The 15,420-nt window shown below is 43.8% G+C and overlaps 1 protein-coding gene across 1 annotated transcript in view; it reads right to left on the reverse strand.

Annotated features, from left to right (window-relative positions):
* The window catches only part of CUL5 (cullin 5), a 40,196-nt gene extending 32,143 nt beyond the window's left edge, over nucleotides 1-8,053 (reverse strand). Inside the window, exons 1-2 of the mRNA XM_080930671.1 lie at nucleotides 7,600-8,053; nucleotides 683-792 (exon numbers count right to left, since the gene is read on the reverse strand). Coding sequence (XP_080786797.1) covers nucleotides 683-792; nucleotides 7,600-7,848 — 359 coding nt within the window. The 5' untranslated portion in view covers nucleotides 7,849-8,053. The remainder of the gene's footprint in view (nucleotides 1-682; nucleotides 793-7,599) is intronic.
* Between the last annotated feature and the right edge of the window lie 7,367 nt (nucleotides 8,054-15,420).

Consider the following 15,420-nt stretch of genomic DNA (forward strand, 5'->3'; position numbering starts at 1 on the left):
TAGAATCTGAAAACTGCCAGTTTCCCACATCTAAGTAAAACTTCCTGAAATGATCACAGAGGTTCAGCATACCTAAGCTGTTAATACAAACATTCTGGTTTGTACTGAGTTCATACTACTCTTCCTAGGAGTTCTGAATTATCACATGGTACCAATCTTGCTGCTGAAGAAATTAAATGTCCCATGGCTGGAGAGATGTCCCAGAAGCTAAGAGCACTTGTTATTTCTGCAGAGGACCCAAGGTCAGTTCCTAGCACCCACATGGTGGCTCACTAAGTCCATTTCCAGGGAATCCAACACTCTCTTCTGTCCTCCCCTAGTACCAAGCACACATACAGAACATACACACACATGCAAGCAAATACTCATACACATAAAATGAGATAAGTCTAAGAAAAAAAAAGTAATGTCCCAGGTGAATCCCTTGGAAAAGGACTTTTGGAAATTTGTGTTTAATCTCCTCCTTAAATCTCCCAATTTCAACCCATGTGCCCTTTCCCTGTATGTTCAGGCTTGTAAGGTCACCTAGCAGGTCAGGGAGCCTAGACTCTGTCTTGGGAATCTCCAGCACAGCCAGTAGTAACCTTGCACAGGTTTTCATCACTTAAACTCTTACGTCCATCCAGTATGGAAAGCCACCAAAACCCACTCTGTTAACAAACAGAATTAGTGGATTACTTACGAAAACAGATCAAACCACTGCTGTTTTGTTACAGATTCTTGGCGTAAAAGCTTCAAAACAATTGGACGCATGAAATCCCACTTGTCTTCAAATTGGAGAGAACCTTTATTCTTAAATATAAAAAAGATAAAATATTGTTTAATTTTAAAGCAATTAAATACTAAAGTCTCACATACTTTTCTCTAATATATATATATCCCTTAAGAGATGCCCAGAAAAATAAAAAGATCAAATTTAAAACAAACAGCTTTCCAAAACAGTTCTTATAGAATTAATCTTACAGGAGGGAATCTAAGATAACTATAAACACAAATCGGGGCTGAAATTATAGGTCAGAATTATAGCCTGTGCATGAGTCCCTGGGGTCACTCCTAGGAGTAGGGTTGGGGAGAAAGACGCAGCAATACTAAGACTAAAACTAAGCCCACAGCAGTGTTCAGGAAAGAATCTGTCATGAAGAGTGTGGCCTTTCCTCTTGGCTCCTTCTGGTAGATAACCCCTGGACAACTAGAATGTGTACCTAATATGAACCTCGGGTCCTGTGTAAGGGACAAGCTAACAAATGTGGTGTTGGTAGGGGACTGGCAGGCAAAGTCAACATGATCTCAAAAGTGGGGCTGGCCAATTAAAAGATTAACAATGTAATTTAGAGAAGGGCTTTGTGTCAATGTAGAGTTCAAAGTATCCATGGCCATAAACATTCTCATCTTTGTGAAGAAATTCCACACAAATTGGCCAGGAAAAAAGTTAGATCAGCTTCCTTAGGCATAATGCATGTATATTGTCACACACTGACCACAGGGAGGCCTCCTAGACTCTGTCCTTTGCTTCTCTCTCTTAAGGTGATCTTGAGCTCAATGTTGCAGCTATATGACAAATAACAGTAATTAGCCTGAGTCTTCCTGGTGCTGAAAATGAGTGGGTATCTTACAGAGAGACTCGATCCTCTAATTTTGTAGCTGTACACTGTCACACTGCAAAGCTGTCCGCTGAAGAGATAGCTCAGCAGTTAAGAGCACTTGCTGCTCTTGCAAAGACCTCTCTGCAACTCCATTTCTAAGGGATCTGACTCCCTCTTCAGGCTTCTAGGGACACCAACCATGCACACAGTGCACAAACATGCATATAAAATATTTAAGTCCATGGAAGTTTTTTTTTTTTTTTTTTTTTTTTTTTTTTTTTAATGGGAGGAAGGGAAGCTCGGTGTGGTGGCACCCACCTCTAGGAAACAAAGCAGGTGAATGTCTGTGAGTTCAAGGCCAGCCTGGTCCGCATAGTGAGTTCTAGGACAAGATATAGCTACAAAGATCCAGTTCAAAGAAACAAAATAAAACAACTCTATAAACCCACAAAAGCCCGCCAGGTCACAGTGCCACTCACCTTGGATCCTGCTCTACTTCTGTGGGGTTTGTTTGTTTTGTTCAAGATAGGGTTTCTCTGTGTAGCTATGGCTGTCCTGAACTCATTCCGTTGCCCAGGCTGGCCTCAAACTCAAGATCCATCTATCTCTGCCTCCCAAAGACTGGGATTACATTCATCACCACCTGGCTTACTTCTAATTTTTTTTTAAAGAGTATTTTGCCTGCATATAAGTGATTGATTGATTGATTGATTGATTTTATGTACACTCTCTTCACACACACCAGAAGAGGGCATGAGATTCCATTACAGATGGTTGTGGGCCACCAGGTGGTTGCTGGGAATTGAACTCAGGACCTTTGGAAGAGCAGCCAGTGCTCCTAACCACTGAGCCATCGCTCCAGCCCCTTCTAATTCTTAATATATCATGTAACATAAATAATTATCAAGTGACAAGAAAAATATCTGTATACATTTAAAAGTCTAAAATTTGTTAAGTAATTTTGATCCAGTGTTGGTTGAATCAATGCTAAAAGAAAATGTCTCATCTTTCAATGCTAATAAAATCTTAACATCAAATTTGAGAGCAACACAAGACACAAGGAAGCATATATAAAGATTTAAATGAGCATTATCAAACTGAGCAAGTATATCAAAACACTAGTTCACCCTAGGCATTAACAAATCAGTTACAGTACTAGACAGAAAGAGTGAATAACTTCATACTTACCAGTCAAGAGCTTAGCTACTATTCAGGCTAAATGTATTCACACTACTTGTTCTGGCCAGTAAAAATCATTCGCTTCTTTTCTGTTTTGACTCCCCCCCCCATTCATCTTCTAGTAGAGTAGCACTAAATATTTTATAAAACTCCTGATTTATTCTTATATACTTTATATTTTTATATCTTCCTATGTGGGTGCGTAGTGCCACGACATGCATCTGGAGGTCAGAGGACAATTTTTTTTTCTTTTTTTAAAAAGTGCAATCATTATTTTTTACTGAGTATTTTCTTTACTTATATTTCAAGTGTTATCCCCTTTCCCGGATTCCCCTTTGGAACTCCCCTCCCTTCTCCCCTCCCCAGAGGACAATTTCTGAATGTAGGTTCTCTTCTACCATGTGAGTCCCAGGACTGAACTCAAGTTATCAGGCTTGGCAGCAAGAGCTTTATTAGCTGGTCTGACTTGCCAGACCGCTGCACAAATGTTTTTAAGGATACTGCTTAGTCCAATCATTTATTGCAAGATTTCTTTTTGTTCTATTTGCTGACTTTTATTTTTGAGTAGTGGTGGCTGTCCTGGAATTTGTTCTGTAGACAAGTCTGGCCTTGAAACTCAAGAGATCAGCCTGCCTCTACCTCCCAGTGCCCAGTCCCCGTCTCCCCCCCCCCCCCTTTTAAATAAGGGTTTTGGAAAATTGAACTCAGGTCTTCTCAGTTTTGTTTTTTTTTTCTAAGTTTTTTTGTGAGTTTGAGGCCAATCTTGTCTACATAGGCAGTCCAAGACAGGCGGGGCTCTGTTTCACAGAGAAACTCTGTCTCAAAAAAACAAAACAAATAATAAGTAAATCCCTAAACCAAAACACTGAGTGTTAGTGTACGCCCAAAGGGAGTGAGACAGTGTCAGGTGTGTCCCCGAGAACCCTCCAGCCAATCTTGGTTAACTGGCAGATTCTAGGCAAGTGAGAGTGACTGTAGAAACAAGGTGGGAGCTGGAGAGAGCACTGACTGTTCTTCCAGAGAAAAGGTCCTGAGTTCAATTCCCAGCACCCACATGGTGGCTCACAAGCATCTGGAATGGGATCTGACGCCCTCTTCTGGTGTGTCTGACAGCTACAGTGTACTCACATACATAAAATAAAATCCTCAAAAAAAAAAAAAAAAGTGGACAGCTCCTGAGGAATGACACCTGAAGAAGTTGGCTGTCATCCACACTCAAACGTATGCATGTACACACATATGCATATGCAAACACAGTATTCATTCTTCAAAATTCAGCTCCAATGCTCTCTTCCTAACTTTCTTTAATTATTCCATCAAAAATATTTCTTCAATATATAAGGCACAAATAGCACATAGTAACATCTCTGAGAAAACCATTAGTACAATCTTCTTAAATATGACAAATTTCCATATAGCATGGGATTATTATATATGTCTTTGTATTCCTTAGGGTACCCTTGCCCGTTGGTATCTAACAAATAACTTTAAGAATGAAGAAATTCTAGACACTTAGAATTGCTTGTTTGTCCTTTCATTCTCGTTTCCAAATGATTCCTACTTCAGTTTCTTCTTAAAAGATCCAACTAAGATGGTTTCAAATGGCTGGCACTACGGATCACAGCTAAGCAAGAAGTAATAGGGTCAGAACTGCATTTTGGTCTAGAGATCAGATTAGCACTAAGACATAAAATTATAAAAGAAGTGCTATGATTACACCAGGACAACAACAACAAAATAAAAAGAGCTGAAGACTGAATCCAGAGAAATACTTTGGATGTCACTGAAAAACAAGTGATTGGGGAAGACAGTAGAAATGAGCAGAAAGGAAAAATAAAAAATCACATAAAAAAAGAGAAACAGCAGAGAATAAGAAATAATACCAGGGGCTGAAGAGATGGCTCAGCTGTTAAGAGCACTGAGGTTCTGCATTCAATTCCCAGCAACCACATGGTGGCTCACAACCATCTATAATGGGATCTAATGCCCTCTTCTGGTGTGTCTGAAGACAGATACAGTGTACTCACATACATGAAATAAATAAATAAATCAGAAAGAAAAAGAAAGAAAGAAAGGAAGGAAGAGAGGGAGGGAGGGAGGGAGGAAGGAAGGAAGGAAGGAAGGAAGGAAGGAAGAAAGAAAGAGAAAAAGAAAGAAAGGAGGGAAGAAAGAAAAAAGAAAGAAAGAAAAAGAAAGAAAGGAGGGAAGAAAGAAAAAAAGAAAGACAGCTTCAAGGGGTCAATTAAGGGGAAAGAGGGCTACAAAGAGCCCACAGGAGGAGTTTTAGCAGAATGCAGGTTTATATAAGAGATACAAACCTCCTTATGGTTAGACAGGAAAAAAGAAAAAGAGCATCAGGAGGGAGACGCGTCACCAAGTCCTGGAGGACACTGCAGGCTGAACACAACAGGTGGAGGGCAACCTGCAAAGGCTATGGCAATACAGAGAAACCAGAATGACATGAAGTAGTGGCCAAGGGAAAGAAATACATGTGGAATTTGCTAGTTGGTGTGCTAGGAACTCAGAGGAGTGACCGTTTCAACAATGGCTGTTTGGAGAATCAACTGAAATTGGAGAAAATGAGCACTCTGTGCTCAGATGACAACTGCTAAAGAAAAAGAACAGGTAGAGTAAGTAATCCAAAAGAGGAGATGAGATACTACTGTAAGGCTGCTAGAAGGTGTAAGAAAAAGAAAAGTTCTCTCCTGAAAAGGAGTCAGGGGATTTAACCAGTTGATAACTAACTGTATGTCAAAATGCATACACACCTTTCTATACTCAAAAGATTGCCAAGATCCAATGACAATTCACTTGGTCTAACAAGAAAACATGATCTCAAATAAAACACCAATACAAAAGCGGGTTTTACAGCATGAGATTCTTAGAAATCTCATAAAGAAAAGTTTCTAATCTTACTTTCTCAAAATGTACTAGCTATTTCTCTGAATTCTGTATACTATAAAAACAAAACAAAGAACCCATGCCCAAACAAATGAAACAAAACAAAAAGACCATCTTTCTTCAAGTCACAAGAAAACTGGGATTCACCCCTGGAAGGGATTCTGACTCATTATTCAACATGTTTCAGGTACAGTTGGTAGATCTGGTACCAACTCAAACTGTATTCTTATCTGGCCTACATTGGTACAGATGGTAGATCTGGTAATGACTCAAACCGTTCTTGTCTGGCCTACATTTTCCCTTTCTGACCAATGGACATGATAATTTTCTCTTTGGTAAAATCTACTTGCAGAGGTCCAAGGCATTTCTCTAATAAGCCAATATACTAATCCAACAAAAACTTACTCCCCAAGAACTCCTTTATCTATTCAAGGTAGCAACAGCCCTGAACTTAATAATCTCATAAATGGCATTACAAATGGACCCTGGCAGGTCCTCACATATTCCAAAGACAAACTTCAGTCTCCCCATTTAATGATTAGTACTTTTCAAAATGTGAGTATTTGGAATTCTTCCCCTCAAATACGCAAATGTTTGACAATGTAGATAGCAGAATCAAATATCTGTTCATTATGTCTTTTGTATTTCAACAGTATTAGTCATCTAAAACCAGACTATAGATAGGCCACGCCTGGTAGGAAACACCCTGAATCCTAGCACTCTACAAACTTCTGAATTCAAGACCAGCTAGTCTTGATATATAATAAATAAATCCTTTTTCATCTCGGAGATCAAGGCCACCCTGGTCTACAGAGTCCAAAGGCAGCCAAGGCTACACAGAGAAACCCTGTCTCAAAAAAAAAAAAAAAAAAAAAAAAAAAAAAAATCAATAAAAACTCAGGGAATCCTTTTAGTGAACCCCTCAAGTGGTGTTGCAGGCCTTCAATCTCAGTGCAGACAAAGGATTTCTGTGAATTCCAGCCAAACTGGGCTACATAGCAAGTTCTGGCAAGATGGGGGTGAATGAGACCCTTTTTAGGGAAGAAACAGTGTTTTCTATATTACTATTATTCATTCAAACAGCCTAAGGACAAGGTGTTTATGATCCCTTGGGTCATCACTAGTGGCATTTCAGCTAGTACTTTTTAGGACAGAATTCTTCCTAAAAACACAAACTGGCCTTTCATGTTCCTCAGTCCTCATTTTTTAACTGATGATACATAATCTACCCACACCTGGGCCTCTCCTGGTATCTAAAACTTTTCAATACTTTCTTTAATGAAAACTTTTCTACACACTAAAATGATGGTAGCACTTGATAAGGGTGCCACCTGATGTCCCATAAGGGAGGGTCGGTGACAGAGACAGTTCCTTAAGGAACAACAAAAGGTGGAAATAGGAAGCCAAGCCTGAGAGAACTGAAGGGAAGGTGTATCATTCAGAGAAGGGATAAAGAGGATGAAGTGGGAAGCACTATCTGATTCGCATTTCCTGCAAACAGAGTGTGAACAGAAATTAAGAAATAGGGTTGGAGGGGGGCTACACACTGAAACCAGCTAGGTAGCATTTTTTTGTTGGGATTTTCCCGTTATGTCTTTGACACTCCATTCAGAAGAAACGGACCCCCAAGAGTCACAATGGCGGGTTGGTCCGGGCCCAGCGACTCTGCTCTGGCTCCCAGCCTGGGTTGGTCCCTTGAAAGCATCACTCGGAGTCAGTCCGCCGGCGCTAGGAACCACCAGATCCTCTGGACCCCGAGGCCAGGGCCCGGCGACCGGGTGCTCGGGCAACAGCCACCCCGGCTCCCGTTCCGGTGGACACCTCGAAACGCTCTCACGTCTTCGCTGCTCACACGGAGCCCGGGCCTGCCCCCCTCAAGGAGCTGAGCGCGTCGGTCGCCCGAGCAGAAGCCGGGCTGCAGTCATGGGGGTCTTACCTTTAACAGATTAGACGTCGCCATGTTCTCAACTTGGAGTCTCGCGAGACGCGGCGAGACTTGGCGGTGCTCGGGGCCAGGCCTCCTCGAGAGGCCGGGGTTCCCTGCAGGACCCCGCAGGCCGCGGCGAGGGATGCGGGGGACGCCGGAGCGGCGTGCCGGCAGCGCCGAGCTCGTCCCAGGCACCCGTGCTTCCTCGGGCTTTCCCGCTACATGGTCTCCCCGGCCTGCCCACGCGAGAGAGCGCATGCAAACGCTTAGGGAGACGCGAGCGGCGAATGGTGGGAAGGGACCGAGAGCCGACCTGACCGGGAATGGGTGGGATCGGCCTCCCCGGGCCTCCCCACCTCGTCTTCGGTTCTGCCTCTGGGGTTGCACCCGCCTCAGCCGCCGGCAAGGACTTTAGCTCGGCTTAGGGCCCCGCACCTCAGGTTCCGTGGCGGCGTCACGTGACGCGACGGGCGGGCGGGGGCGTGCTGGGGAGCAACCCAGGCGACAGAGAGCCACTGGGTACCGAGGCCGCGCGCGGAGGGCGAGGGCGCGCCCTCTGCTGGCCGGAGCCGGCGCAGCCCTCGCGCGCTCGCCCCAGATCGGGATTGGGGTTCAGAGAGCTCTGCTAATTTACTGCTGCCCTCCGAAGACGCCCAGTAAATTATTCGTTCAGTAGGTGATGCGCAAACGTGCTGTTGTTCCAGACCAATTAAAGCTACACAGTGAGACCCTGTGCTTAAAATAACAATATAGTGCTTAAAATGAGTTAAGATCTGCTGTTTCTCAGACATTGAGTGCTTTACTTAACCACAACGAGCCTTAGTTTCCTTGTTTGAAAAATAAGTATTAAAACATATAGTGCTATTGCAAAAATTAAATATAGGGCTGGAGAGATGGCTCCGCGGTTTAAGAGCACTGACTGCTCTTCGGAGGTCATGAGTTCAGTTCCCAGTAAACACGTGGTGGCTCCCAACCATCTGTAATGGGATCCGACACCCTCTTCTGGTGTGTCTGAAGATAGCTACAGTGTGCTCATATAAGTAAAAATAAATAAGTAAATCTTTAAAAAATTAAATATAAAGGCTGAAGAGATGCCCAGTGGCCTGGGTTTGATTTCCAGTACTTACTGGGACTCACAAGTGGGCATCAGGCATACACATGGTACACAAATTTACATGTTGGCAAAAACTCATACACACATAAAAGCTTTTAAAACGTTAAAAATTAAATATGACATTGATGTAAAAACATAGACAGTGTAATTAGAGCTAAAGTGTATAATGCTTACTGTATGTAAGACATAATTCTATACATTTTTGGTTTTTTTTTAAGATTTATTTTACTCATGAGTACACTGCAGCTGTCTTCAGACACACCAGAAGAGGGAATCAGATCTCATTACAGATGGTTGTGAGCCACCATGTGGTTGCTGGGAATTGAACTCAAGACTTCTGGAAGAGCAGTCAGTGCTCTTAACGCTGAGCCATCTCTCCAGCCCGATTCTATACATTTTTAGTTCTGCTCTGTTTTTTGAGACAAAGGTTTCTCTGTGTAGTGCTGTGTGGCTGTCCTGGAACTTACTATTTAAGCAGGCTGGCTTTGAACTCAGAGATCTGCCTGCCTCTGCCTCCTGAGTTCGGGATTAAAGGCGTGTGCCATCACCTCAGTTGATTTCATACATTTTAATAGATTAACGTACTGAATGCTGGGATTTATCACTCATGGTAGAAACCTTAAGTATTAATTAAACTGCAGTAAAAATACAGCGAATAAAGTGGGGGGGGGGGGGAGCAGAGGATGCAAAAATAGAAGGGAGGAAGTCCAGAGAGAGGACTCTGGGGCCAAGTACACATCTACTCTCTGGGAAGATCCCTCAGCTGTTTCTAACACCACCATAACTCCAGATCTGTGGGGATCCAACGCTTCCGGCCTCCGAAGGCCTACCTCTGTATTCACATAGAGATACACATACACACAACGCACGTGAACGTCAGTTAATTTTGACGTGCCGTGACTAGCTCAAAGCACTCCTAAACCTTCCCCTGCTACCCAAGTAGCGAATGGCCACTTACCTGGCCTCTCTCAGGAACTTGGCTACTAGGCCTTGTTCTCTCGTACCGACAACACCTCATCCTTCTCCCTAGGTTCGTCTAGTCAGGCTCCTAACCCTAGCAAATCTCAAGGTCTCGCTGTCTCCCTCTGCCCAGCCATTGGCTGTACGGCGATGCTCTACTGCCAATCAGAACCAGCTGGGGGCAGGCTTCCTTTAGCCTATGGGCGGGACACTACAAACAGGTCTTTTTGGGTAACCAATGAGCAAAAGAACACCAGCCAATACAGCTTCTAACCTTTGAGCTTTTAAGTTTTGCTTCCTGAGTTTCATTAGCCTCCCTCCGCCCTTTAGGAAGAAATGTTTCAATAAAGAAGTAGCTACACAATCAGCTTTCCCTTCCTTTGGCTTATGTTCTTTCCATCCGCCCTTCTAGGATGTCCTCTGAGCTAATTGGGGTTGGGGAGGTACTGTAGATGCCTGATTGTTTTCTTCCGTGGGAAGATGAACACTGGGCCACTACGCCACAGCAACAGTTATTCTCAGGAGGTTAACTAACTGGTTAATGAGTCTCTGTTGTGCACGAAAGGGGGGGGAGGGGGGAACCCTCCAGGACAAACTAGGCTGACAGCGACAGTAATTATGTGTATAATCAAATGTTTAAAAGACAATTTACTAGGCCATAATACCCACTTAACAATGCAGTAGCAGTTGCTTCCCCACTGAGGCCTAAGATCTTCCCAGCCGCTGGCTTTTTGTCCTGGTTTACAGCACTGTGTGTAAGTTTTCTCTTGTGGAACAGACCTAAAGTCCAATCCTAAAGTTAGTTGTTTACATTCCCAACAGTCGTGCCACTGTGCACCAGGCAATGCAGATCATTTCTCAGAGTAACATTGAGAGCGTCATCAAGGGCTGGGCAGTGGTAGCACACGCTTTTAATCCTAGCACTTGGGAGGCAGAGGCAAGGTTTGAGGCGAGCCCGGTCTACAGTGAGAATTCCAGCACAGCCTTAAGGTTTAGGTTGGGGGAGTTACTTCAGGGGCTCTGTCCTTCCTGGGTGATCCAGTGTGACCATCTGTTTTGCACTCTGGCAGCCACCTTGCCTTTCTTCCAGTTAGATAATTTTCACTCAGTAATGTGACTCCTCCCAGCTCCCCTCCCCTATCCTAAATCTCTCCCCCAAGGCAGGGTTTCTCTTCTCAGGCTTCCCTTTTGAAGCTTCTAATCCCTAAGTAAGAGCCATTTTAGCTACAAGCACTCTTGGGCTCTTGGTTGCAATGCACTTTCTTGGTCACTGTGGCCTCCTCTTCCCTCTCTCTCTCCTCCTCTCCTCTCATAGCTAAGTTCAGGCTGCCGACCATACTCAGCATGGACTACCAGATGCCTCTGGCTGACTTCCCTCACATATCTATAATAAAAATCCCAACCATAAGTACGAGTGGCCACGTCCTCACTTTCATTTACTATGACGGGTTGCACCTTTGAACGGCGAGTCAAAATAAACCATTCCTTGATTTCCTTTTGTCTATTTTGTCAGAACAGTGAGAAAAATAACGTGGTTGCCTGCTTGGCGTGATAGATCCTACCCCGTCCAGCCCTCCATAATCCACAGTAATTTTCCACGAGTCCTTCTGTAAGGAAAAGATGACGGGCACCAATGAAAGGAAAAGTCACTGAAAGGAAAAGTTCCGGGTTTCAGCACCAATGTTAGGGGAAGGATGAAGAGAGTGGGGGGCATATGGCCCATGGAGGTGCAGCAAGGCCTGGGGACAAGGGAGATGCCTGGGGGAGGGGGTCCGTGTTGGGAATCCCTTCCCACTGAGGGACCAGCCACACGACAGTGTAGTACAGAATAGAGTTTATTCAGGTCATGGGGGAGTTAAGAGGGTGGTAGAGGCAGAGAGAGAGAGAGAAAGAGAGAGAGGAGTAGAGGAGTAGAGAAGAGGCCAGCCATGAGCACCTGGAGGGAGGGGGGGAGGGAGGGGAGGGAGGGGGGGAGGGAAAGGGAAGAGGGTGGGTAGGGGTGGGAAAGCAAGAGAGCCAGGAGGCCAGAGGGGCCAAAAGAGAGAGGAGGGGGCAAGCAGCCCCTTTTATAGTGTCAGGTCACTGGGGCAGAGCATTCCTGGCTACTGCCAGGTAATTGAGGGGTGGGGTTTACAGAATCCCAATACCTTCAGCCTCCTCTTGCTGATGGGCCACTATACATCTCCTCAACTGATGGCCTCTTTGGGGCAGGCTTGGCTGCTTGACTTGGCTCAAGCCCAAGGAAGACCAGGGTTCTCTTGTCTATTTCAGCCTTTTTTGGGGGGAAGGTCTGGGTGTCTGTCATTTATTGACAGCAGCTTACACTGTGTTTTCTTCATTTAAAAATTATTATATTATTTTGTGTGTGGGGGGGTTACCTATATGTCTGAGCAGTAGCTCCAGGATCATAAAAGGGTATCAGATCCTTTGGACCTGTTGTTACAAATGGTTATGAGCTACCATGTGGACCTGGAGATTAAACTCAGGACCTCTGGGAGAGCAGCCAGTGCTCTTAATTGCTGAGCCATCTCTCCAGCCCCAAGCACAATTTCTTAATAATATTAAATCTAAAGTAAGTTTTATTGGAACATTTTTTTATTGTGCACAGGTATAATAGTAGTTAAAGTGCAATGATTGCGGTCTCTCTGTTTTCTAACTTAATAAGCTAATTACCTGTCATAGGGTTACTATTACTGGGATGACACTTGAGAGGGGCTATTTCACTTACATGTCCTGAGTCACATAGTCCACCGAGGGAAGCCGAGGCAGGGACTCAGAACGAGTGGGAACCTGGAGGCAGGAGCTGGTGAAGAGTCGTGGAAGAGTGTGCTTACAGGTTCACTCCTCATGTTTTGCTCAGCCTGCTTATACAATCCAGGACCACCAGCCTAGGAGTGTCCGCACCCACAATGAGCTAGGCCCTCTCACTTCACAAATTTAAAAAGTGCACAGCAGGCTAGCCTACAGTGAGATCTTATAGAAGATTTCCTTACTCTCAGATGACTCTAGCTTGTGTCAAGTTGACTTAAAACTAGCCAGCACATTACTTATACAATTAAAACATGGCCAGGTTTCATAGGTCTAAGCAGTGACGGCACATTAATACCTAAATATTGCCACTTTCTCTACTAGTTGCCTCCACCCCCAAGGGTCTCTTTATGTAGACTTATGTAGCCTTGACTACAAAGAACCCGGAACTCACTCTATAGACCAGGCTAGCCTCAAGTTCACAGAGATCCATTTGCCTCTGCCGTCCAAGTGCTGGGACCTAAGGCATGCATTACCATGTCTGGGTCCTCTAGTACTTGTAAAGATGGGATCTCACTATGTAGTCCTGGTTGACATGGAACTTTCAGTAAATTCTGTGTCTCCAGTGCTGAAATTACAGGTGTGTACTTGCACATTTAGCTCCTCTGTGTGTGTGCGTACGTGCGTGCATGCTTGCGTGCCTGCCTGCCTGTGTATATAGCTCAGTGCATGTTTATGTGGAAGTCGTGGTGGACAATCTCCAAGAGTGTTCTCTTCTTCACAGTACGGGTTCCTAGGATTAAACTCTTGTTGCTGTGATTGGCAGCCAGTACCTTTCCCCACTGAGCTGTCTCACAGGCCCCTCCTTTCTGTATTGTTCTTTCAGACTCCCACACCTACCGCATTGTTGAAAGGAGGATCAGTTCTGCTTGGGACTCCTGCTTCATTAAGCTTCATTTAGTTGTCTCTTTGGAATACAATCTATTGATGATTTCAGAAAGTGTAATTGCAAGTGCTAATTATGAAGCAATTGAGAGCAAGCATAACAGGAGAAAAAATAGGGCTTAAGGCATTTATATTGTAGCTGCAATGGGCACTCTGTCTTGAAAGAGTCATTTCTCCCCGTCTCTTGTTTTTGAACTTTTTCTCCATCACTGGTGGAGTAAGCTGCAGAATACAAATTCCCCCTTCAACTTCTGTGGTCTAGAAGGGAATCAGCTCAGACCAGCAGGAGCATCTTGTCGCATTTACCTCTGATAGGATTTCTCCAAACTTAATCTGTATATTTGCTAAAACTCCAATAAATTACTCCTTTTTTTTTTAACTTGGCACACAGGCAAGTTAACTTGGTTCACAGTCATCTGTATAGTTCCAGGAGATCCAATGGATGCCAGGCACGTGTGGTACACATATGTACATGCAGAAAACATATTGAAACGATTTTTTAAAGTATTCAGGAGATAAATGGGAAGGGCAGTTAAAAATCATCTTTAGACAAGAACATCTTTAAGCAAAACAACCCAATGAGTTTTTTACCTGTAATCTCCCAAAAGGCAGGTCGATCCCTCTCCAAACAGAATACTGCTCCAAGACTGCAGCTGATGGACTGGGAATGTGCCTGTCACAGTTCTTCTGTTTTGTCTTGTTTTAGTTTTTGGCTTTTTTGTTGTTAGGTAATGTTCTTGTTTTGTGGTGTGTTTTAAAACTGTCTTTTAGTAGTCCTGGGAATTCTGGAACTCACTGGCCTCAAGCTCACAGACTGGCCTCGAACTCACAGAAGTCTGTCTGCCTTTGCCTCCCAAGTGCTGGGATTAAAAGCTTACACCATTATGTCATGCTTTGCCACTGTTTTGTTGCTTTTATTTTTAAAAGAGTTATTTATTTTATGTATATGAATGCACTGTCACTGTCTTAAGACACACCAGAAGGCATCAGATCCCATTAAAGAAGGTTGTGAGTCACCATGCAGTTGCTGGGGGTTAAACTCAGGATCTCTGGAACAGTCAGTGCTCTTAACTGCTGAGCTGGCTCTCCAGCCCTTCCCTTCCTTTTTTTTTTTTTTTTTTTGTTTTGTTTTTTTGTTTGTTTTGTTTTTTATTTTTTTTTTTAAAGAAACTTGGTTAGAAGGTTAAGGAAAATTTGGGGAGGGGATGTTAATAAGGGAGATATTCTTGATTTGGGAGCATTTTCATTAAAATTTTTTTTTATTTATTTACTTACTGTATGTGAGTACACAGTAGTTGTGTTCAGACACACCAGAAGAGGGCATCAGATCCCATTACAGATGGTTGTGAACCACCATGTGGTTGCTGGGATTTGAACTCAGGACCTCTGGAAGAGCAGCCAGTGCTCTTAACTGCTGAGCCATCTCTCCAGGGCAGGAGCATTTTCAAGACTATTAGATTTAATACTCTGGCAAGAATCCTGGAAGATAGTGCCAACTTTTCTCTAGGATGACCTCTGAAAGGCAGAGAATGCTATCCATATCAACTGCTGTTGGAATTCAAGAATTGCCTTGACAGCAGAAAAAAGGCTTAACAGGCCCAGAAAATCAAGCATGCTAAATAGTTGTACTATGTAAAGTGAGACGCTCTCCACACACTTACCTTCTGCAGAAAGGGAGGTAAAAAGTATCCTAATAAAAGGACATTTGTCTCTCTCTCTCCAAGAAGGTCAATTCTTGCAGCTCACTTCTGTAGGCCAAAGCTGGTGTTAGGAGAGGCCATTACAGGCTTCCTGATAGGAACAGCAACAGTGAGACGATATTAATAGAATTTGTCATGACACCTAATGACCATATGCTTTCAGTCACAATGTATGTCAGGTTTAGTGGGCAGCCAGGTGTTGCTTTTGTGTAGCTTCATGGGAAAGTGATTAGACATGGCTCCTAATTTTTAAAAGAATTTATTTGTTTTATGTGATTACACTGTTACTCTCTTCAGACACACCAGAAGAGGGCATCAGATCCCATCACAGATGGTTGTGAGCCACCATGTGGTTGCTGGGAA

This window comes from Micromys minutus, assembly GCF_963924665.1.
Source record: "Micromys minutus genome assembly, chromosome: 16".
NCBI lineage: Eukaryota > Metazoa > Chordata > Mammalia > Rodentia > Muridae > Micromys > Micromys minutus.